The sequence below is a fragment of the Drosophila rhopaloa genome, unplaced genomic scaffold, assembly GCF_018152115.1.
Source record: "Drosophila rhopaloa isolate 14029-0021.01 unplaced genomic scaffold, ASM1815211v1 contig_153, whole genome shotgun sequence".
Taxonomy (NCBI): Eukaryota; Metazoa; Arthropoda; class Insecta; order Diptera; family Drosophilidae; genus Drosophila; species Drosophila rhopaloa.
Window position 1 is genome coordinate 938,526 of NW_025335032.1, and position 24,031 is coordinate 962,556.

Below are 24,031 nucleotides of genomic sequence, written 5' to 3' on the forward strand. Positions count from 1 at the left end.
GCAATGAAATGTGTAAGTTTCAAATATTTATTCTGGAAGACGCGCCAGCTTATGAACAGGTCTCTTAAAAAGTCCTTTGACTGTCTTGATTTCGGCATCGCGAACCTTTCCATCGTGTCCTTCAGTTACGGACACAACTCTTGCTAACAGGCAATGTTGCGCTTGGATATTGTTCTCGTGGACGGTGACTAGTTGTCCGACAGCCTGGGTGCGTTGTTGAAGGTTGTGAACATAGTACCGATGCCAAAGTGACCAAATCTCTTGTTTGAGGTAGGTCACCCGTTGCCACCTGTCCAGATACCGCATTTCCTTTTCTGGAGGATCCGATGAGTTATGCAGCAACGCCTGAGGTGACGATGTTAACTCAGTTCCAATTAGCAAATGGGCTGGAGTTAAATCATTTAAGTCTTTGAAATCATCGGAAGCTGGTGCTATTGGAGTTAAGTTCAGAATGGCTTAAACATCCAGAAACACCGTCAGAAGTTCCACAAACGTCAAGGATACGTTAGCGATGTTTTTTAACACCAACTTTTTGTTTTTACCATGAGGTCGAGGTTGGAGTCCGTGTTAAGGTCTGGGATGAAGAAGAGCGCTTCCCAGGTTGTAGCGCCTTGGGCTGGACCAGTTGACCTGTTGCTTGGCTTGCAAGGAACTGGCAGCGTCGAGGGAGGATATTACAGAACTCCTCCCATGTTGAGAGCTTATCGAAACTCTGCTTTTCGTCGTACTTGCTTTTTGTATCGGAGTCATACTCAGCTGATTCTAAAAAGCAGAGTGAGCCACGTATAGCAGATGCGTTGTCGATGAGTTTTTGAATACCCCTCGCAACTTGAAGATATTTGAAATGCACTCCAGGAAGATTAGGACATCGTTGTAGTAACGTGCCTCTAGTCTTGACAATGAAATCGTCTTCAAACCGACCGCGCTCGTCGTCAGAGCTGTCCATGGATTCAATTTGCGTTTGCACTTAAGTCAGCTGGCGATAATGTGATTCGAGGATTTGGAGTCTGTAGTTTAACATATTAGCATCTTCCAGTTCTCCTGTTGAACTAACTTTTGGTGCAAGTTGCGGATATGTTTCTCGAATGTGATTCGCTGCAACTCGAGACCAGCGAATTAAGACAAATTTTTGGTTTCATCGTCAGGCATCTTTGGGCAAAACCTAAATGTAGCAAAACCAGCGCAAAAGCTATACAGCTAGCGATATAGGTAAATGAATACAAATAACTTTGAGAGCTGCGTCCCTACTATTATTAAAAAAATATATGTATATTTATTATTACTTAATATAATTTTACATTGCTTAAAGATATATAACTATTTCAGTATAGAATAGTTCATAGTATCTAAATTAATTTTAAATTTACTTTCAATTTTGTGTTGCAAAAGAAGAGTACTCTTCATAAGAATGAAAGTAATGGAAGCTCCTTTTAAATCTAATTGCTTACATTTAACATAAACATTATTCTCAATATTTGTGGATATATGTAAGTCATATGTAATCTTCAACAAATTTAGAGGTATCCAAAGCATAATATTTTATTGTCGCAAATTTTGGGTTTGATCCACATGTAGGGTTAAGCGTCAAGTTCCATGTCTTCGAAATGGAAATTTCTAAACTATCATTTTCGAAAACCACACGTTCCAATGATCGATACCGACAATATAATATTTCACCAGAATTGCATTAAAAACAAGAGAGAACGCTATAGTCGAGTGCCTCGACTATTAGATACCCGTTACTCAGCTAAACAACTTAATATAAATATGCCTTCTTGTATGTTTTTCGCCGCCAACTTGATTTGATTTGCATAGTTCTTGACAAATGAAAACCATCGGAATTTCCTTTAATAGAAATCCTTATCGAGAATTAACGTTGACTCTGTTGAGCACCTTGGCCAGCTGTTCCAAAGTCATCCGTTAGATGGCGCTATTGTATTGCGCCATCTACCTCAAGACATTGGTACCACGGGCCATGAAAGGCGGAAATGTAGGCGCTAGCCACGCTTTTAATGGGTTTTTGGGCGTTAGAGTGGGCGTGGCAAACTTTTCTTAGGCCAATCGATAGGTATTGACGAAACAAATACATATCAATTAAAATTTTCATAATAGCATCAAAACTGTGGCCACAGCTTGTGGCTTGTGGGCGTCAGAGGGGGTGTGGCACCATTTTGAAACAAACTTGTGCTGCTTAGGAACTCCTAAAATCTACATGCAAAATGCCAATCTTCTAGCTTTTATAGTTTCCGAGATCTCAGCGTTCATACGGACAGACAGACAGACAGACAGACGGACAGACGGACAAGCGGACATGGCTAGATCGACTCGGTTAGTGATCCTGAACAAGAATATATATACTTTATAGGGTCGGAAACGCTTCCTTCTACCTGTTACATACTTTTGCACGAATACAATATACCCTTTTACTCTACGAGTAACGGGTATAAAAAAAATTCGATTTTTTGAAAAATTATTTACTTTCCGTTTTTCTGGCTTAAAAATACCAAACAGATTTCGCTTGAAAATCCGATAATAAGGTTATCGAAAAAAGCATATTTTACTATATGCGAATGAGATCCTGACGAAGAGTTTGTTAAAGGTTACTATGTGTTGAGGGCTTACCTCAGGTTGCAGAGTTAATATCCGATCGAAAGACCAAATTTAAAATGCGCGTCTCAGATTTGTACGTCGTTCATCATTCTTATTTTAAAAGGAGCTAAATTATAAATGTATTCTTCAACACTGATCGTCTGTTAAATATTTAAATTTGAACTAAAAATATATAAATGTTCAATATTCTCCTCCCGAGTATTGCATTATTAAGTTGGTAATACTTAAGCTCTAATTAACTTAACAATGGGTCTCTTGTAGATGTTTCCTTTTATCTTAACGTCTACAATTCGAACAGTGTTATCTTTGGCAGGATAAGTTTTTACAATAATACCCTTTGGCCAAACGTTTCTTGGTAAATCTGCATCCATAACCAGCACAATATCTCCTTCCTTTAAATTATCAAATTTTTTAACCCATTTGCGGCTATATTTGTGCGACTTCACAGAGAACGGTTGTGTTTTTGTTTTGCGCTCCGAATTTTCATTTTTCTTATTGAAACCACCGGGGTTTACTTAAATCTCTTTAACGTTTCTACACCTTTAAGTGTTTTCTAACAACTTTTCGTTCGCTTCGCGAGTGCATCGTGATTAACTTGTGTTTAGTAAACAAAAAGTTTTTATCATAATTTAATTCGGTGCTGGTTTGTTGTTATTGTTTTCTATTGCCCCTCTTTTCAGTCTTTCTCTTCGTCGTTGAGCGCTGTTGGAACGGCACGCACTCCAACGGTCATATCTCTCAGAGGTGTTTTATACCGGAGTTAATCGGTTCATAATCCCGCTCTCACTCTCTTTTCGTTTCTATATCGTTTCGTGGTGCCTAACATCAAAGTTATTCGGTGTTTCGCTCCCGCTCTGTCGCTCTGCTTGATCTCTCATTAAAAAGTTCTTGAGCGCTTTCGATTTTTTTGTCCGCTATAGTGCACAGTGGTCCGCGGTCAGCGAAAATGGCTTTCTGTTCATTAAAGAATTGCAAGAAAGTTATCTCGGCTGGACAGCAAAGTATTCCCTGCCATACATGTGATAAAATTTATCACGCAAAGGGTCTTGGCTATTCTGGCCTGGTTCGTGATGCCATCGATAAGAGGAGTGGCCTACGCTACTACTGCGATGAATGCATTGTATACGAGAACCAGGCAATAACTATTAGGAGGCTCACAAAAAGCAGTGTTACGGAATTAATCCGGAACTGCCGTAAAAATACGGACCTGCTCGTGGCGCTTGAATCTCAGCTCACTAGCCGCATGCTAGCTGAGCCCGATTCCCCAAAGCGCAAAAAAGTCGCGGTCGGTGGGCATTCTATGGCAGGTGCTGTGCAACCTGCTGCCCGCGATTCGACTCCAGCTCAGCTGCCAATCTTAGGCGCCACTCAAATGGTACTAAGATCGGGGGCAAAAAGTGATTCGGTATCCGAAGTTGCTGGAATCGATGTGGCTCCGCTAGGTACTTCCGCTCTGTCCGATCAAAATAAAGTAGTGGCCCCAACACCTCTTGTAGACTTAACGTCTGGATTACCGGCCGATACTGGTAGTACAGATACAAATTCTGTAGTACCAAAAAGGGTTGCATGTGTTGTACCAAAAACGGTTACTTGTGTTCAGGTGCCCCAGCTAAAACATGTATTTGTTTCACGGCTCGCCCCAGACCTCTCATCACTGGATATTACGGCTTATATCCGTAACAATTTTTTTGTGCCAAGAACTGTGTCATTTCGTCATTTGACCAATTGTCAATTATTATCTTAAGATCCTTACTTGCTCGTTTAAAATTGGTCCCATTGTCTGAGTATAGTTCTATTGGAAAGCCACGACGGCAACCAAACTGACGAAACTCATGCATAAATGCATTACAAGACAAGTCCTCTGCTATTTCTAAATGAACTGCACGAGTGGTCAAACAAGTAAAAATTACACCATACCTTTTTACATGACTCCTATTTACCAATACCTCGATGGGACCGAAGAAATCTATTCCAACTTAAAGGAAAGCTCTTTCTATTGGTTCAATTCTGCATTTAGGAAGCTGTCCAATTAGAGCTGTCTGTAGCTTAGCACGTCTATTCTTACAAAATTGACACTCACGAATTATTTTCTTCTCCGTATTTCTACATCTAATTATCCAATATTTCATTCTAAGATTGGAAATGACCGTTTCAGTAAAAATATGACAATTTTCTTTATGGTAAAAAAAGATCAGCAACGAAGTGATTGGATGGTCGTTACTAAGAAGTATCGGATTCTTTTTTTTTGTATTTTTTTTTTTTTTTGCGCGGAGTCCCACGGACCACTTACCCGCCCAACCGACCGAGGGCGCAGCCGTGTATCGTACGGCACGATTCGCGATAGGATAGACGCGAGATAGGAAAATAAAGGTAAAAGTCCGGGGAAAAAAGTAATAGTTAGATCAATCTTGTGCCAATGAAGCAAGTATTAATCGTTTTAGGAGCGGCAGAGAGTCAAGATTTGATATTACAGGAAAAAGTCTATTATAGTCAGAACATAATACTCTGAAAGGCTCATGCAAGGCATAGTTAGATCTACAATGATTTAAAATTAGGGGAATATAATTTCTAGTTAATCTACTTGGCACAGAAAAGTTTAGCCGACTTAACAAGTCGGGGCAGTCAATATCACCATGTATAAGGTTATAAATAAAGATAGTACCAAGCATCGTTCTACGGTTGGCTAGGGATGGTAAATTAATCAAAAGAAGTCTACTAGAATAAGAAGGTAAGATAAGATTTGCATCCCAGTTTAGGCGCCGCAAAGCAAAAAGAAGGAAGTTTTTTTGTACAGATTCAATACGACCAATATGTATTCCGTATTGTGGACTCCAGACGGGAGACCCATACTCCAGAATCGGACGGACTAGCGAAATAAATAAAGTTTTAGTCAAATAAGGATCATCGAATTCTTTTGACCACCTTTTAATAAATCCAAGCACTCCTCTGGCTTTATTAACCATGGACGAAATGTGATTAGAAAATTTTAGTTTAGGGTCCAAGAGAACGCCAAGATCGTTTACAAGAGTTATTCTATCCAAAGAGCTGCCACTTAACGTGTAAGTCGCGTATATCGGATTGGCCCGATAAAAAGTCATCAGCTTGCACTTGGAGCCGTTTAAATTTAGTAAATTATCTCGGCACCAGTTTTGAAAATTATCTAGATCGGATTGCAAGTCTAAATGGCAGGAAATGTCCTTATACTGCAGGCACAACTTAACATCATCTGCGTACATAAGTACGCGAGAATGACTTATAATTGAGGGAAGATCGAGATAAATAATGTAAAAAGTAACGGACCCAGATGGCTCCCTTGTGGGACACCGGAGGTAACACGGAGAATTTCAGAAATTGAATTTTTAAAAAGGACCCTTTGTGACCTGCCATTTAGATAACTTGAAATCCATTTAAGCAGATCAACTGGAAAACCTAAAAGGTCAAGTTTATGAATAAGAAGTAAGTGATTTACAGAGTCAAATGCTTTACTAAAGTCAGTGTAAATGACATCTGTTTGAAAACTACTATTGAAGCCTTTTATCACAAATGTAGTGAGCTCTAGAAGGTTTGTAATTGTGGATCTACGTTTAATAAATCCGTGTTGACACGGAGAAATAATTGATCTGCAAAAGTGCTGCAAATGAGGAGTAATAATTTTTTCAAAAAGCTTAGGAATAGCTGACAACTTAGAAATACCTCTGTAGTTACTGGCTTCTAACTTGTTACCTTTTTTGAAAAGAGGAATAAATAATGATTCCTTCCAAATATTTGGGAATTGGGACAATTCTAGAGATAAGGTAAACAACTTGTGAAGAGGTTTGCACAGGGCCTAGCGCAATACCTAAGCACTAAGCAATACCATCGGGCCCTGGCGAATAAACAGGCTTAATACGAAGAAGATCCAAAAGAAGAGAGCTTTCTGTTAAAGTGGGACAGAATATGAGGTTTGACTTGGGCATGGTGAATAAGGCTGAGATGAATAATCCAAAGTAGAGTAAGTCGTTTGAAAAAATTGGGCAAATAAATCGGCTATTGCCTGATCTGTGGTTCCCGTCATGTTTTCGAACGACAGCGAGGAAGGAAAAGAATTAGATTTACGCTTGGTGTTAACAAAATTATAAAACTGTTTCGGGTCCTGAGAGAACTGGACCTTACAACGGTTTAAGTAACTATTATAACACTGAGCATTAAGCACGGTAAATCTTGACCGAGCACTTAGATATCTAGTAAAAACAGATTGAGAACCGGTATTTTTATATTTCCTAAAAAGTCTGGACTTTACATTTCTTAAGTGTGTCAACTCTTTGCTAAACCAAGGTGATTTATTGGAAGATGACGGATAGTACCACGGAACACAGGAATTAAAAAATGAGTTTATTGCAGTATAAAAAACATTAACTGCATCTGACATATTATTGCATAAGTAAAGATCAGACCAATTAAAGCCAGAAATAAAATAATTAAGCCTCAGAAAGTCTGCCTTGCGAAAACAATGTATTCGTTTGGATTTTTCTGATTTTTCTTCTATAACTCTACCCGTATCAAATGAAAGTTCGATTGTTGGGTGATATGGATCTTCAGGTTGCGTGAGTGGTGCTACTCTGGACAGAAACACACCTTCAGGATTCGATACAAAACACAAATCAAGTAGGCGACCTAATGAATTTCGAACATGGTTTACTTGAGATAGAGATATGTCAAGCAGGCCATCAATAAAATCATGTTGTGCTATAGGTAGTAAGACATTCGATCCATCCTCAGTGGACCAAGTAACTCCAGGTATATTAAAATCACCTAGAACTATCAACTGATCCCTATCGGAAAGCTTATTTGCAACGGACTTAATAACGGATAGGTGATTTAAATAATCAGGAAGTTCAGACAACGGCGGAATATAAGAGCAAGTTAGGTATATAAAGTTACCAGGAAGCGATAACTTTACACAAATAAATTCAATGGTATTGAATTCATCAAAAAATAACTCCTCAGACGGGAGGTTTGAATCAACTCCAATTAAGACTCCACCTCCCCGTCTAGAGGGACGGTCATACCTATATATTGTGTACTTACCTGGAAAAACTTCGGAGCTAAAGATCTCCGGCTTTAACCAGGTTTCTGTGAACACAATAATATGAGATGCAAAGGAAAGGCTATCAGAATACAATTTAGTGAGTTTGCTACGCAAACCTCTTGCATTCTGATAGGAAAGAAGGAGGTTAGAAGTTAGTTTTTTGAAATTGGTACACTGGTTTGGCCTCGACTAGGAAGTTTTACTCCTACGGGCCCCTTCTTCTTTATCTTAGCCTCGAACTCTTTTACAACCATATTATCCGGCCAAAAGTCGCCCGAGCATATGGCTTCAAAAAGCTCGTTAGGGACAGTTATCTTGAAAGATGAAATGTCTCTAGCATAAGAAAACTTAAACTTTTCCACCTTTACACTATTGCAATCGGCTTTTGTTTTGTCTTTTATATAAGACAATACATCAGAAGATTTTTGATCTGGGGAAAGCCGAGAAACGAAAATTTGTTTCTTTAGTGGAACCACTAAAAGGGATTTTGGTGGAGCAGACATTGTTTCTGCAAAACCAACTTGAGCCGGTTGTCCGGACTCAGTAGTCCCTTGTGGTGGTGATACTACATTCTGAGAGATAGGTGGATCCACTAATTGTGAAACCACTACGGACAAATCGGAATTCTTAGAAGTCCCTGGTTGCATGCATTCTGTAACGGATTGTTCGGATACCGAATCTTTTTAGCTGCTGATCTTAGCAACATTTGAGGGTTTGCTGAAATCAGCTGCTGATCCGCCGGAATGCTCTGTTGTTCTTTTGATTTCGGTTGCGGGGTGTTCCCCTTTTGCTCCTTACCACCAGTGGCCTTTTTGCGCTTAGGGGACTCTTCTAATAGCTTACGACTATTAAACTGCGAGTCCAGCGCAGATAGGAGATCATCAGCTCGGCGAAAACTATCTCTAGCCACTCCGAAACAGCTAATCAGTCCCAACAGGCCGCCTTTAGTTTGGCGCATGAACGATTTCATCTCGTTCGCAACCTCGACACAAGCGTCACAACAAAACTGCAAATTGGGCCCCTTTGAAAGGTCATCACTTGTCCGGCCAGTAAAACCGGCGCACTTGGTGTGCACCATATTTTCACACAGCCAGCAAGTCATATTAGATTGGTCAGCCCTGATTACGAGGCTGCATTTTTTGCAGAAGCAGACTAAATTTTTATTATTCATTTTATTTATTTACCACTGTACCAAGAAAGCGAAATTGAAATTTATAAGCGAGCAGTTATAAGTACCGCAAGAGCGCAGAAACTGCACGCTTAGAACTTTCAAAAGCAAAGAGAGCAAGAGAGCGGGAGCGTAAATAAGTTAAAGTGCATGCACAAAAGAGAAACAGCGTGGATATAAATAGGATAGAAAACACAGATAAGAATTACGAAAAACTAAAACAATTTATTAGTATCAATACAAAGTGCACTCGCGAAGCGAACGGAGTTTAAATTTATGTTTAAATAACCGAAAGAAAATTTAATGTTGTTTTTATAAAACCCACCGATGGGAATAAACGAAAACAAAATACAAAATTCGAAGCGCAGAAAAAAAACACGACCGTTCACTTTGAAAGTCAAAGACGATTTGAGCCTTTTGGACCAATAAGTTTGTTAAATGGCACTTTTCTAAAATTATTGGATGCCTAACTTCAAACTCTGCATTAGAGTTTAAGCAGAATAACATGAAAGTTATATTTTCCGACAAGCTCAACTATTTTGTTGAATAGGGCATTCGAGATCTTCTCCCGAATAAAAATAGGTGGGGGATTTAGTTTCCTTGGGGCTAATTGTTCAGACTCTGTTACAGGCTCCGCCAGAATAGAAAATCTATTTTCATCTAATGGCCCGGGATTTTCAGGGCCTTTGTTGGAACGATTTATTTGTGGCTTATTGCCGTCCGAGTTTTTTGGGGGTCTTAGCTTGCGCTCGCAGATATTAATGTAGCCATCCATGCTTGTCTGCATGGCCGAACCCGCTTGCAGAATTGTCACATCTTCTACCATAGCTTTGTTTTTGCCGTTTGCACCGATTTTTGCACTTGGTTGTGTTGTTGCTTTCCCGCAGCACAAGAAGAGGGTGGAGTCGTTATTGCATTGTTGGCGACAGAGACCGTTGTAGTAGTCGTAGTAGTTGCTGTTGTTGTTGCGCTAGGCGGTTGTAGCTCTGTTGGAGTCTTGCATTGCTTACTCCATGGCGTTTGAGCGCTGAAGAGCAGTGCGGGAGTGCAAGAGCTAGCTCTCTGGTTTTCGGCGGTCAGTAAACTGGCACCTTCAAGCACTTTCAGTTCTAGAGTTTTACTCGTCACCGTAAAATAAGCATTGTTACGGGCCAAAGAAAGACGACGTTTGTCTTGCTCTCTCTGAATTTTTTCACTGGCTTCGTCTTGTTGTTTTTTGTCGTTGAGTGCGCTGATCCACATTCTTACTCATTTGTTTATCGTTAGTGCGCAAAGATTAATTATTTAATTAATTAAAACTTTAGCTTACGATATGCGATTTGCATCGTGAAACGCAAAACCTCGCGTTTATTAATTTTTCGAACGTTTTCGACTGTTTGACTTATTGTTTTTCCGGAGCGTTAATAAAAAAAACACGTTTGCACGCAGCCGAAGTTCGTATCATATTTGGGATTAAACGTACGCATTTCGTGCATTCTGGGAGCATGCGTATTTTGCTTGTTGAAACTGACTCTTCAGCTCTTTATAGACCGGGCAGACTCTGTAGTTTGCGGTATGGTTATCTCCACAGTTAGCGCATTTCTTCGTCTTTGGGTCTTCTTTGCTTGCAGGGCAAGGTTCGGAGTTGTGGAAGCCAGCACAAGCTACGCAGACTGATCGAAGCCCGCAGTTGTTTCTGGTGTGTCCATACTCTTGGCAGTTTGTGCATTGCAGCGGACCATTTCGCTTATGCGGTTCTTCAACAGTAATCCTTCTATGCAACAGGAATTTCAGTTTGTAGATCGGGTGCACTTTATTTTTCTTCAAGGCTCTGCTTTCTGGCTCCAGTTCGACCTTAAAGAGTGGTTGCGGCTTTTTATTTCTGTTGATAATATTAATAATATTTTTAGGGAAAAATCCTTTTTCTTTCAGTCCTTTTTATTACGTCGGGCTCTATGCCCTTTAGCACTACTTGCAAGCCCTTGCTACTCTTGAGCTGGTACGTGTAGTAGGGTTTCCTAGCCTCTTCTAGGTATTTGGTTACAGCTCTGAATTGATCTTCAGTTTTAGCTTGCAGCTTTGTTTCATGAATATTCCCTCTAACAAGAGGAGTAACATAAAAGTTGTCATTCCCGACCAGCGCAACAATTTTCTTTACTAGGGTATTTGAGTTCTGTTCCCTTATGTAAATTGGTGGGGGCTTTTGTTTCTTTTGTCTAGCTTCGGATTGATTATTTTCCATTTCCGACTATAGAGCGAATCTGTTGTTACTAGATGCCCCTGGTTTTTCGCTGCCTTTATTAGGGCAATTTTGTTTTGGTTTATTTCCAACCATTTTATTTTGCGGGCTTAGCTTCCGTTTGATTTGGATGTAACGATCCATGCCAGTCTGTATAGCCGGACCCACTTGTTGTTGTTGTTTGATATTGCCGATTTTGGCACTCGTAGTTACAATTGGCCTTGTAGTTTTATTCGGCGCTGTTGATGTTGTTGTTGCAGTGGCTGCGGTTGCAGAAATTAACGAGGTCGCAGTGCTCGGATCTGGTGAGCTGTGAGTCGAAGCTGGGGGTGGATTTCTACACTGCAAGCTCCATGAAGTGGGAGTTGTTGAGATATAACTGTTTCTCTGGTCTACGGAGCTTATACGCTCATTTTTTGGATCGCCGTGGCTGTTCGCTCAAACTTGAATCATATTGAATTTGTCAAAAATAAAAACTTGAAGTTAAGTGTAAGTTAGTTTAGGGCGAAGGCGGGAGCACAATAAAGTTTTCTCTCGCTCTCGGCGAAGTCGCCCCGTCTTCGCCAACCTTCGTTAAGCTAGGCTCTAAGTACTTTGTCGAAAAATATATAAGCATTCGTTGAAATTGATTTGAGCCGTCGACACCTTTTCTTTTCGTTTTCGTTTCTCGCAATTAATAATTTTAGCCACCGCCAAGTTTTTTTCGGAAATTAATAATTAGAAAACTGTCTAATTTTTTTATGGCGCCCCCGGGTGGACGTTAAAGTTATTAATATTTGGAAACTAGTGACAGTGACACATAAACCAAAAATATAAAGTGCAAGTGCAAGTGGAGTTCAAAGCACTCAATTACATACATACATAGTGATTTTGTTGCCCGCGGCGTGTCGGTGTGGACAGAAAATACACAGCAGCTCCTGCTTAAAATATCGTGCCGGTCGCGAAATACCCTGTTCGCCACAAAAGAACTGCTGCCAGAGGGATGCCCTGCGACTGCTCAATGTGCAAAAGGAAAGTGGCAGCTGGACTGAAAGACCCTAAAGCAGAACCTGAGGTATTTGTGCAAAAAATTGAAAGCTTGAGTTTATAAGAAAAACAATTTAATTGTTTATTGTCTTGTGCTGAAAAATTGCACCTCGCTTTCAATTCTTGGCACAGACGTATCGATATAATAGAGCTAGTTGTGCATGCATTTATTTATAATAAATAAAAATAAAAAACAAGAGAGAACGCTATAGTCGAGTGCCCCGACTATCAGATACCCCGTTACTCAGGTAAAGGGAGTGCGAGGAAGATGAAGACAGAAACTTTGATCACACATAACTTTTTAACGAATGGTCCGATTTGAAAAATTTCTTCTACATTTCGATAGGTATTGATAAGCACAATAAAACTGCATTTTTACTTTTCCGAAATATTTAAATTTTTAAAATCGTATATAAGCTATTGTGGGCGTTAAAGAGGGCGTGGCACTTTTTGAAACAAACTTGCGCTGCGTAGGAACTCCTAGAATCTGCATGCAAAATGCCAAACTTCTAGCTTTTATAGTTTCCGAGATCTCAGCGTTCATACGGACAGACAGACAGACAGACAGACAGACGGACAGACAGACGGACAGACGGACAGACGGACATGGCTATATCGACTCGGCTAGTGACCCTGATCAAGAATATATATACTTTATAGGGTCGGAAACGCTTCCTTCTAGCTGTTACATACTTTTGCACGAATACAATATACCCTTTTACTCTACGAGTAACGGGTATAATTATATTAAAATTTATTGTATACACATACATATACACATACACATTATAACCTATTTGAACCTCCGTTGGACGCAACATTTACATAATTGTGTTATATTATTGCAATCACTGTCGGCCCCAATTTAATTATTGAAACTCGAAAATTAATAGTTGGTAAAATTATCCCAGCCGCTATATATAACCAATACATACATAAGTCCTCATATACAAGCAGCTGCAGCGGTTAACTTTTTCGTTTTCCTTTTTCGCTTCGCTTGTCTGCCGTTAGCATCGTTGTAATTGTTGTTGGACTTTTGGTTTGGCGCGCTGAAGATCAAAGTGACGCGCTACCCTGCATTCGGACGGGTATACTGATTTTTGCCGTCATTTGCAACCACTGTTAATTTTGATACCTCGTGGCTCGATATTCAATTTAATATTTTTTTCGTCGTTTTCGTTGTGGATAATTATTAAAATAATTTTTTCGAACAAATTTAATAATTAAATTAAATTGTTATTTACTCTTAGTATTTTGTTTCGAAAATTTATTTAACATTTTGTCGTCGTTCTTAACAATTATCCTCTTTTAAAACTTATTTATTTATTAATTATTATTCTTGGATAAATAATTTATTTATATATATATATTTATTTATTTTCGTGGTTTATATATAAAAAATAAAAAATAAATTAAAATGAGTCCAGATAAGCCAAAATCTTTTGAACTTCTTGCGGATCTTAAAAATAAGCTCAAAAAACCAGTGATGAGCATCCGCCAATTAAATGATCGAATAGAAGCCGGCCAGAAGTAGAACTAACTTGTCGGCTAGAGATTTTAAATGCTTCTATTATTAAGGCAACTCAAATACAAGAACAGATTGAAGATTTAGATGATGGCGATGAAGTCGGAGAAGAGTTAGAAGAGCTTTCAATAATAACCAAGGCAAAAATAATGTCGCTTATCTCAGCCTTGAAGACGGCAAGCGAAACCAAAATAATTGGATCAGCTTCTGTAGCCCCAACTCGAGCTCGACTTCCGAATTTGGCATTGCCGAAATTAATTATATTCGGAGTTTAAGAATTTCATTAGTCTTTTCTTCAATCACTTAATTTCTTGTCTTTCTGGTGAAGCTTTGGGAACTATAAAGGCCTACCAAGTCACCGAGAGCAATTATGAAAAGGCTATGATCAGCCTGAAAAAAGTGTATGATAACGAATGTTTAATTTTTATGAATAATATTTCAACATTGTTTAGTCTTCCGAAAATAACGCAACAGTCAGCGTCGTCTTTAAGAAATATTATCGACACCGTATCAGCTATATACGGTTCTTTGTTATCGATAGGAGACGACAACAAGATTTCAAATGCAATGTTGATCTATCTTGTTTTGAACAGAGTAGACCCAGTGACCAAATAAAAATGGGAAGAACAATTAGATTATGAAAGGTTACCGCTTTGGTCCGATTTTGAAAAAATGTTAAACCGCCGATACCAGCATTTATCCGCTGAAGAATCGACGAAACCAAAGCAAGATAAAGTTATGTCGAGCAAGCCACATAATCGCAGCTCATTTTCTTGTTCTTCGTCCAACAGTAAATTCCAGCAAAGTTGTAGCTATTGCAATGCAGGAGACCATATCCTAGCGAACTGTGGTCCGTTTGGTCGCCTTTCGGTAATGCAAAGGTTTGACTTTGTAAAATCTGCTTCCTTATGCATCAATTGTATGCGAAAGGGTCACACTGTTTCAAAATGCAAATTTAATAAATGTCGAGTTTGTGGCCGCTCGCATCACGTTTTACTGCATAGATATACAGTGTCCGAAAATAGTTTAGCGTTGCCACCATCCCAAGAGATTCTTTCTCCCTCTTTAAATCAAGATCAGCCTTCCACGTCACATGTTATATGCGACATCATTGGACAGAGTGAATTTAACAACGTCGATCGTAAGTGTAAGAACTTAAAACGGTGAATATATTTGAACCCGAGCCTTTCTTGACTCTGGGTCCCAAACGAATTTTATAACAGAGGACCTTGCTCACCGCTTACAGATCCGTAAAGAGGAGTCGTGCATAAACTTACTTGTTAAGTTAAGAAAAAGGTACACACAATGGTGAAGTCGCGTATAAATGGTAGTGAGTTCCTTCGATTTTTGGTTTTGAAATCAATATCAGGATATCATCCTGACCAGTCGGTCAATATCAATGACAGGAAAATTCCAAAGAACCTACCACTAGCAGACCCCTATTTCTACAAGCCACAAAGAATAGATATGTTAATAGGAGCAGAATCATTTTTCGAATTATTAGCCGTTGGACAAATTAGACAAGGTCCTGACTTTCCAACTCTGCAGAAAACCCTCTTCGGCTGGGTTGTATCGGGTAGATAAAGGCATCTTCCCCTACAGAAGTTGTGAAAAGTTTCAGTTGTAGTGAAGAGATTTTAGTGTCTATTGACAGCACACTACAGAAGTTTTGGTCACTGGAAGAAATGCCATCTCTAAAGAAAATTCTGTCACCTGAGCAAAAGTTATGTGAAGAACACTACCGGAAGACTACTCAGGTTTTGCCATCAGGTCGGTTTGAAGTAAGACTGCCGTTTAAATCGGATCCAAATGAGTTAGGCAACTCTTTTGAAGTTGCAAAACGGCGGTTTTTGTCGCTGGAAAGAAGGCTGTCTCGAGACCCTGAGATGAAGAAAATGTGCCTAGAATTTATGGAGGAGTACCTTTCCTTAGGTCATAAGTCTCTTATAGATAAACTTCCTTCTGCTCCACACTATGTTATCCCACATCAATGTGTTCTGAGACCCCAAAGTACGTCAACCAAGTTACGTATCGTTTTCGATGCGTCTTGTAAATCGTCAACTCAGAAGTCTCTAAATGACATTTTGATGGTTTGGCCGACAATCCAAGATGAGTTGTACTCAACGATACTGCGCTTCCGGCTGCATAAGTTTTCCCTGACCGCCGATGTAAAGAAAATATATCGTCAAGTGATGGTGAATGAAGCAGATAGGCAGTTTCAACTCATAGTGTGGAGAAGAGACCCCTCTGAGTCCTTGAGATTATACAAGCTCAACACCGAAACATATGGTACTGGACCAGCCCCGTTTTTGGCTATTCGGTGTTTAAAAAGGCTAAGTGAGTCTGCCAAAGTTTCTTTTCCTAGAGCTGCTAAGGTTATGGGATCCGACTTTTATGTCGATGATATCATGACTGGTGCTGCCTGCGTAGAGGAGTTAAAGACTATTAAGTCTGAAGTATCTCAGGTTCTTTAAACTGCAGGTTTTGAATTGACAAAGTGGTTTTCAAACTCACCTGAAAGTGGTTTTCAAATTGACACTGCTGTCATGGGTGCTCGGAGACCCAAATTCGTGGTAGGCCTCCGTATAAGTCCTATATTGCGCTCTGCGTTTGTTTTGCGTCCAAAGCGGTTCATCTAGAAGTTGTTTCAGATTTAACCACAGATTCCTTTTTATTGGATTTTCAAAGGTTCGTTGGGCGCCGAGGATGTCCCCAAGTCATCCATTGCGACAACGGGACGAACGTCGTCGGAGCGAGTCGCCAATTCCGGGCCCTTCGAGAGAGGATAGAGGACGAAGCCGACGCGATACGCGAATTCGCATCAAAAAGCGGATGCGAATTTGTCTTCACACCACCGCGGGCTCCGCACATGGGCGGACTATGGGAGGCAGGTGTCAAAACTGCCAAGAGCCTACTCCTACGGGCGGGGGCAGCGCGCTCCTAAGCGCAGAAGAGCTGGGGACAGTCCTCGTGGGAATCGAGGCGGTTATGAACTCCCGGCCGCTCGGAGCAATCAGCAGCGATCCAAGCGACGGAGAGGCGCTGACACCCGGGCACCTACTGACAGGCGGGCCGTCGGCTTGTCTCGTCAGTCAGGCAAATGTTCTGGCGGCGATGGTCCCGCGAATATAATAATATAATATAATAAGCATTCGTTAAAATTGATTTGAGCCGTCGACTCTTTTTTTTTTTTCGTTTTCGTTTTTCTCGCTGTTAATAATTTAAGCCACCGTCACGTTTTTCGGTTGTTGTTAATAATTAGAAAACTCTCTGATTTTCCAACTATTATGACTGTAACTACAATTATTTCTGTTACATTGCCTTTTACGTTTGCAGTCTTTAAGTAAATGGTATTTACCAAGGCACAATCTATATCACCGATATTCAGCAAAGTGTGAACCAGATTGGTGATTATGTCATAGAATTTGTCGTCTCTAATAACTGGGAACTGTTTGATTTTGTCAAGGAGCAATCTTATTATGTAACATGGGTCTCCAAAACGCTCTTTAAGGATTTCCATAATGGTGTCGACATTTTCTGGTAAAATTAAAAGTGTCTGAACACATTCTTTGGCACGTCCTCCATAAAGCTTTTCTGAGTCCACTTAAGTTTTCATAGTCATTGAAATTACAAGTTTTAGTTATAATATGGGCCACTCTAATGGGTCCCCTGAAAACGACGGAAGATCTTGTTTGATAGTCTGCCTGGCCATGAATGTTTCGATATCGTTATGGTTAGATAATTTGTTTTCAGACATAGTATCGTTTTGAAACTTAAGCTTACGTTGAGCTCCATTGACCCACTCACGCGTACGGACATCTTTGTTGTCGTCGTCATATTGTTCCAGATTGTTGTCATATATTTGGCTGCCTGCATCGGAGACCAATTGGGCCAAGTATAATTGCTGCTCGAGATCCAATTGTTCCTGTTGAAATTTTAGCCTCTTGTTCCTGTTTTGCCAGTTGATCCCGTAGCTCCTTTTCTGATTTCTTTTTATGTCCTGTTGGTGCCATGATTATTTCTTGTCTTGTTTCCACCTCACAGAGATCGTAGAGAATTCATTTATTGCGTCGTAGATTCCGAATTTCGCAATATTACGATATATTGTAAACTTTCGCGAATACACACACACACACAACTCAAGTCGTCGTCAATGTGAGCGTGTATGTGAATTTCTGAGTAAAAGCGAAAAATATTTTTTAATCCATTTGCTGTTCAGTTGACATCGAAGGACCATGTTGAGAGTTTACCTGAGGTTGTAGAGTTAATATCCGATCGAAAGACCATGTTGAGGGTTTACCTGAGGTTGTAGAGTTAATATCCGATCGAAAGACCAAATTTAAAATGCGCGTCTCAGATTTGTACGTCGTTCACATAGACACTTTATTTCGCAAGTGGTCGCCTCTACTCTCGGCGCTGCCAATTCGGTTTTTACAAAAATTCTTATTTTAAAAGAAGCTAAATTATAAATGTATTCTTCAACACTGATCGTCTATTATATATTTAAATTTGAACTAAAAATTTTATATATAAATGACTTACTTCGTACTGCAAAATACCCTTGCCTGTTTTATTTAGGATTTGTTATAAACTCAAGCTTTTTTTATAAACATGTGCAGTTATCCAACCCGTGAAACCAGGCCACTTATGGCTTATATAAACAATATTTTCCAACTCTGCATTTGCCGTTGTCTTTGCCTTTGGCTTTGAGGTCCGATCTTGGTTCCCCAAGTAAGTTAAACAAATCAAAATTAATGTAAACATCCGCTTCCGTTCGAAACCCAATCAATTGCTACTTGAATTTCACAATGAAACTGTCGCACAGTTTCATCTTAAGCGCAAATTAAAATTAAAGTAAACATCAGCTTCCGTTTGAATCCCAATCAATTGCGCCCTTTTGTGTTTCAAGTTTCCACCAAATTGCATCGGTCAGCATAATTGAATTTCACAATCAGATGCAACAGTTTCATCCTAAGCTTTTAATATAAACATAAATTGAAGTTCTAAAGTTCAAAAAGAAAAGCTCCTGGCCGAGGTTCATTGGATTAGATTTAGAAATGAAGAGGCAGTCCTATTTTTATTGCGACCGCGATCGGTTGACAAAAATTAGAAAGTAAACAGAAAGTGTCTTGTATTTAAAGTGTTTAAGAATAAAAGGTTTATCACCAAAATAATATAATAAAAAAATTATATTTTTTTAAATCATCGACTAACAAGAAATTTAATTGGCACCCAACGTGGGGCCGCGTCTTAAAAAGTTGCAAAAAATTATTTAATGAAAATATAAACGGAGCTCGCGTGGCCAACAACTCTACATTTTTAGTGAAAAAATTAAAACATCCACCATACGGCACAACAGAGTAGCAGTGATCGTTAACAACTATTAAATAGAAATTAATAAATGAAATAATCAATTTAAAATAAAGGTGTACCGAAATCTTAAAAAAAAAAATACAAGAACACAAAAATACAATACAAATTAAATAAAAATAAAAAAAAACAATTAAAAAGCGAAAACGCATTAAAATAAAAAAATTGTTGAATCAAACAAGAACTTACAACAACAAAAAAAAGACAACACGCTGAAACAATAAAATTAAAGAAGAAAAGAAGGCCATTCTCCCGCCATCAATCTTCGCTGAATCCAAGAAGGAAGATCAACCCACAACATCATAGAAGGAAGACCCCATCGGGACCGTTTTGTGAGGAATTAATTTTCAATAATATAAAAAAATAAATAAAAATTATAATTCAAGATTAGGGAATTGGAAAAAATATAAAAATTTAAACATTGATAAAAAATAGTAAGTTAAATCGCGAATCTAGATATATATAAATAATAAAGAAACAATCTGGAAAATTTAATAAAAAGCTTTGGTGAATTAAATTTAAAATTAAAAAAATTTTCTGCAGGTAGTATAGTCACAGCGGGCGTCTTAACAGTAGAATTGATAAATAGATCAATAAATGTTCAGTTGAATGAAGTGACCAGAAAAATAGAAGGTTTAGAAGGAAGGTTAGCCACAGATCCAAACACTATGGAGGAATTTAAAATTCAAGCAATTGACCCAACTATAAAATGCGATACCACACTTGAAGTGGTAAAATCTTTACCAAAATTCACCGGGGAACCAACACTATATGTAGGATGGAGGGAAGCTGCAGAAACTGTAATGAGTTTTTATAAAATTCAAAGTGAACAATATTTTATTGCCTTAACTATTTTACGAAATAAAATGATGGGAGCTGCCCATGATGCTCTTACCAATCATGGCACCGTTTAAAATTTTCAAGCAATGTTATCTAGATTGGACTTTATATATAACGATAAACGACCAATACATATTCTCGAGTCAGAACTAAGTATCCTCAGGCAGGGACGAATCTCAGTTACAGAATATTGTAATGAAGTCAATAAAAAAATGACTTTATTAATAAACAAACCCAAAATGACATACGGAAAGGACAGCGTAGTTACCAAGGAAACAAACAATATAATAAGGAGCAATGCTCTACGAATATTTATATCCGGACTAAATGGATCTATCTCAGAAACTCTTTTTTCATTAAGTCCCTCAGATTTGCCCAATGCTTTGGCAAGTAATAGCCAAAATTATAATTGGTCACAAAGGGGAAATTTTTGGCAAAACAATAGTCAAAATAACAATCAAAAGCAACAAACCGTCGAGCCAATGGATGTTGATCCATCGATTCAACTTATAACAATCGGCAGCCGAATAATAATTGGCAGGCAAATAATAATCAAGTAAGATATAATAATAATTATTATCAAAATAATAATCGTTCAAATTATTATCACACTAATCAAAATTGAGAGCCAACTCAAGCTAAAAAAAGGGAACCAAATGGAACAGTAAATCAACCAGCTAATAAAATAACCAGATTAAATAATATTAATGAAGATAATTTTTTAGACCAGACCCCTACAGGGGAATGCCTTATTTAAATAGGATAGACCGGAAAACAAAGACGCAGTTAAATATTTTAATAGATACAGGAGCCACTGCTTGTGATATAAAAAAGTGAAATTTTGAAAATAAAAATGAGTTATCAATATACAAAAAGGCAACTACAGTTCATGGGTATTCAATTATTAAATATTATCATATTATAAATATATTTGAAACAAGACATTTATTTTATGAAATCGAAGGATTAGAATCTGATCTTCTAATTGGATTCATATTATTAAGAAAAATTGCAGCTATAATAAATATAGAAAAGGGAGTCTTGGAATATAAAGGAAAATCAGAAAAGTTAAAATATTATGATTGTTTGGGGGAAGACAACAAAAATGCCACCCTTAGGTTATGTAATAATAACGCTTTCAATATTATAAGTTTTTGTACGTGTCGTGTTTATTCTGCCAGTCGAATCTGCACTGCTGCAGCCGAAAGCCTGGCTTCATATTTTAATTTGGGTTTTACAATGTAGTCGCTGAATACGTAGCGCGACAGCTTAGCGAGATAAGGCAGATATAAAGAGGAGAGCGCAAGAGCGCTACAGGTTCAGCCATACACCTATGCGCACTAGACTAGTTTAGGCGGGCTGCTCCGAACATACTCCCCCCGTTGGAGGAAGTAGGGCTCCAACTAAATGGGAATCGATGGGCAGAACGGCTAACTTGGCGACGGCTCTCTTGACTAGACCCGTAGCTGTACGGACCATAGCTACTCTGACGACACCGTCCTCGCCTGGAACGACTCCTTGGATGCACCCCAGCTGCCATTTCAAGAGTGGAAGTTTGTCCTCCTTCAGCAACACGATGCTTCCGACCTTGATGTTGGATGTTTCGACGCGCCACTTACTCCTTTCTTGGAGCAAGGATAAGTACTCGCTGCTCCACCGCTTCCAGAATTGCTGCTGCATCTGTGTCACCCTTTGCCATCTGCTGAGGCGGCCTTCTCGGAGATGCGTGATATCAGGCTCAGGAAACCTTGTGTAGCTGGAGCCTTTCAGGAAATGGGCCGGCGTTAACACGTCAAGACTTTCAGCGTTTTCTGAAATTGGACAGAGTGGACGGGAGTTAAGAATGGCAGAAATCTCATAAGCGAGAGTTCTCAATTCATCGAGGCCCAAGATGGAAGCACCGACGACTCTATAAAAATGAAATTTGGCCGATTTAACAGCCGCCTCCAATAAACCACCGAAATGTGGGGCACGCGGAGGTATGAACTTCCAATCAATCCCATCAGCTAAGCAAGAGGAAGCTATCGCAGCCGTGTGGGGTTCGCTCAGAAATAGATTCTTCAGCTCGGTTAGCTCGCTCTTAGCGCCGACAAAATTCGTCGCATTGTCACTCCAAATAGTGCGCGGAGTGCCTCTCAGGCTGGTGAATCTTCTCAACGCTGCGATGAAAGAATCCGTTGTGAGATCCTGGACGACTTCCAAATGCGTGGCCTTCGTAGAGAAGCAGACAAAGACGGCTATGTAACACTTGTGAGGCGCCTTGTTGCGGGCCTCTGCCTTATGATAAAATGGTCCACAATAATCTACTCCCGTGGTATGAAATGCTGGGTTAGGCTGAACTCGATTGGCTGGCAGGCTGCCCATAACGTGCTCCCAAGTGACAGGCTTCATCCGAAAACATCTGACGCATTTGTTGATGACGGTAGCCACGAACTTTCGTCCTCCAATTGGCCAATACCTTTGCCTTAATGTGGCAAGTAACGCTTGCGATCCTGCGTGCAAGTATTTTATATGAAAATATACGATGATTGCCTTTGTAACTGGATGATCCTTGGGTAACAATATCGGATGCTGAGTATCGTAGTCCAGATTTGCATTCTGAAGTCTTCCACCAACGCGAAGTAATCCATCGGAGCCGATTATTGGTCTCAGCGAAATCAGCTTGCTCTTCTGTGGACACGGCCTGCCCTGGCTAAGACATCCATACTCCTTGGCTAAGTGAACCTGTTGGATGCTCCTCAGAAGAAGTACGGTCCCCGAATTGAGCTCCTCAACGGTAATACGGTTCCTTGAAGGTGAAGATTTTGCTCTGCAATTCGAAATGAACCGATAAATGTACGCAAATACACGCTGCAACTTATGAAAAGGGTTAAGGAATTTGCAGTTGATCGAAATGTCAGTGCAAACAGTTCCAACTAGCGCTGCGGAACGACGTTCTGGAAGATCCTTAACTGCATTTGGAAGAGAGGGCCATTTTGACGAGCTTTGCAGCAGGAATGGAGGCCCGTTAGCCCACAGGGAGTGCTCCAGCAATTCTCTCGGGGTACAGCCTCGCGATACGACATCCGCCGGATTTAAGCTTGTTGGAACATGGTGCCAAGTCATGCCTTTTGTCATCTCCTGAATTTTCGCGATTCTGTTGGATACAAATACGTTAAAATCCCTCGGAGGCTGCCGAATCCACGCCAGTACGATAGACGAGTCGGACCAGCAATAAAAGTCGCATTCGAAATCGATGGTTTCCTTGACGCTTACGATAAGCTCCGCCAATAAAAGCGCTGCCGACAACTCCAATCTTGGAATTGTCAAAGCCTTTAAAGGGGACACTCTCGACTTGGCGCAGAGCAAGTGGACCTTTGCTTCTCCATTGGCCTCCGACCGCAAGTATAAACACGCTCCATAAGCCGCTATGCTAGCATCGCAGAATCCATGCAACTGGATGGAAGACTGAGGTTGCATTACGAATCGTGAAAATTTCAAGTTTTGGACGATCGATAACTGAGAGGTCAACTCCCCCCATGACGAAAGAATAGGCTCTGGTAATGTGTCATCCCAATCCACGTTAGCATTCCATAGGGATTGCAAAAAGATCTTGGCCTTTGTGACAATCGGTGTTATTAAACCGAGCGGATCATAGAATTTGGCTATTGTTGAAAGTGCAATACGCTTGGTGACTCGATGATTTACAGATAATTGAGAAAAGTTGAACAGAAGTTGGTCAGAAGAAGGATCCCAGGCTAATCCCAGCGCCTTGGTAACAGCTGATCCGTCGTGAAATTGAATTAGCTTCTCCTTATCGCAGTCAGACTCTCCTTCGAGGGCGCGTCCATCATTAGAACACTATTTGCGGATTGGAAAATGGCCTCGCGACAATAGATCCTTAACCTGACGACGAATTTCCCTAACCTCTTCAATTGACTCGCCACCAGAGATTAAATCATCCACGTAGAAGTCCATACGAACAATTTTTGCCCCAATTGGAAACGAATCCTCCTCATCATAAGAGAGCTGATGCATGGCTCTTATAGCCAAAAAGGCAGCTGGCTTGGTACCATAAGTCACCGTGTTCAACTTGTAAACCCTCAACTCATCCAAACAATACACTGCAAAAGTCATCCGCGGGCAACTTTAAAAAATCGGAAGCAAAGTAGAATGTTAAAGATTTTTTGCTGAATTGTTGGCCCTGCAAGAAGCAAGTCGTTCAGA

The 24,031-nt window shown here is 39.8% G+C and overlaps 1 protein-coding gene across 1 annotated transcript; it reads right to left on the reverse strand.

Annotated features, from left to right (window-relative positions):
* Nucleotides 1–27: 27 nt before the first annotated feature.
* Nucleotides 28–23,842, reverse strand: LOC123037190. Its single transcript, XM_044456812.1, has 4 exons — nucleotides 23,732–23,842; nucleotides 21,200–23,665; nucleotides 17,399–17,615; nucleotides 28–431 (listed from the first exon to the last, which is right to left on the reverse strand). Exons 1-4 carry the CDS (start codon nucleotides 23,840–23,842, stop codon nucleotides 28–30), a joined length of 3,198 nt encoding a protein of 1,065 aa, XP_044312747.1.
* Nucleotides 23,843–24,031: the final 189 nt, after the last annotated feature.

Coding starts and splice junctions, on each gene's coding strand:
- LOC123037190 (XM_044456812.1), bottom strand. CDS start 23,842: ATGCATCAGCTCTCTTATGATGAGGAGGATTCGTTTCCAATTGGGGCA. Junction 23,666..23,731: donor GTGGCGAGTCAATTGAAGAG/GTTAGGGAAATT, acceptor ATCCGCAAATAG/TGTTCTAATGATGGACGCGC. Junction 432..17,398: donor GTGGGTCAATGGAGCTCAAC/GTAAGCTTAAGT, acceptor TAACTCCAATAG/CACCAGCTTCCGATGATTTC.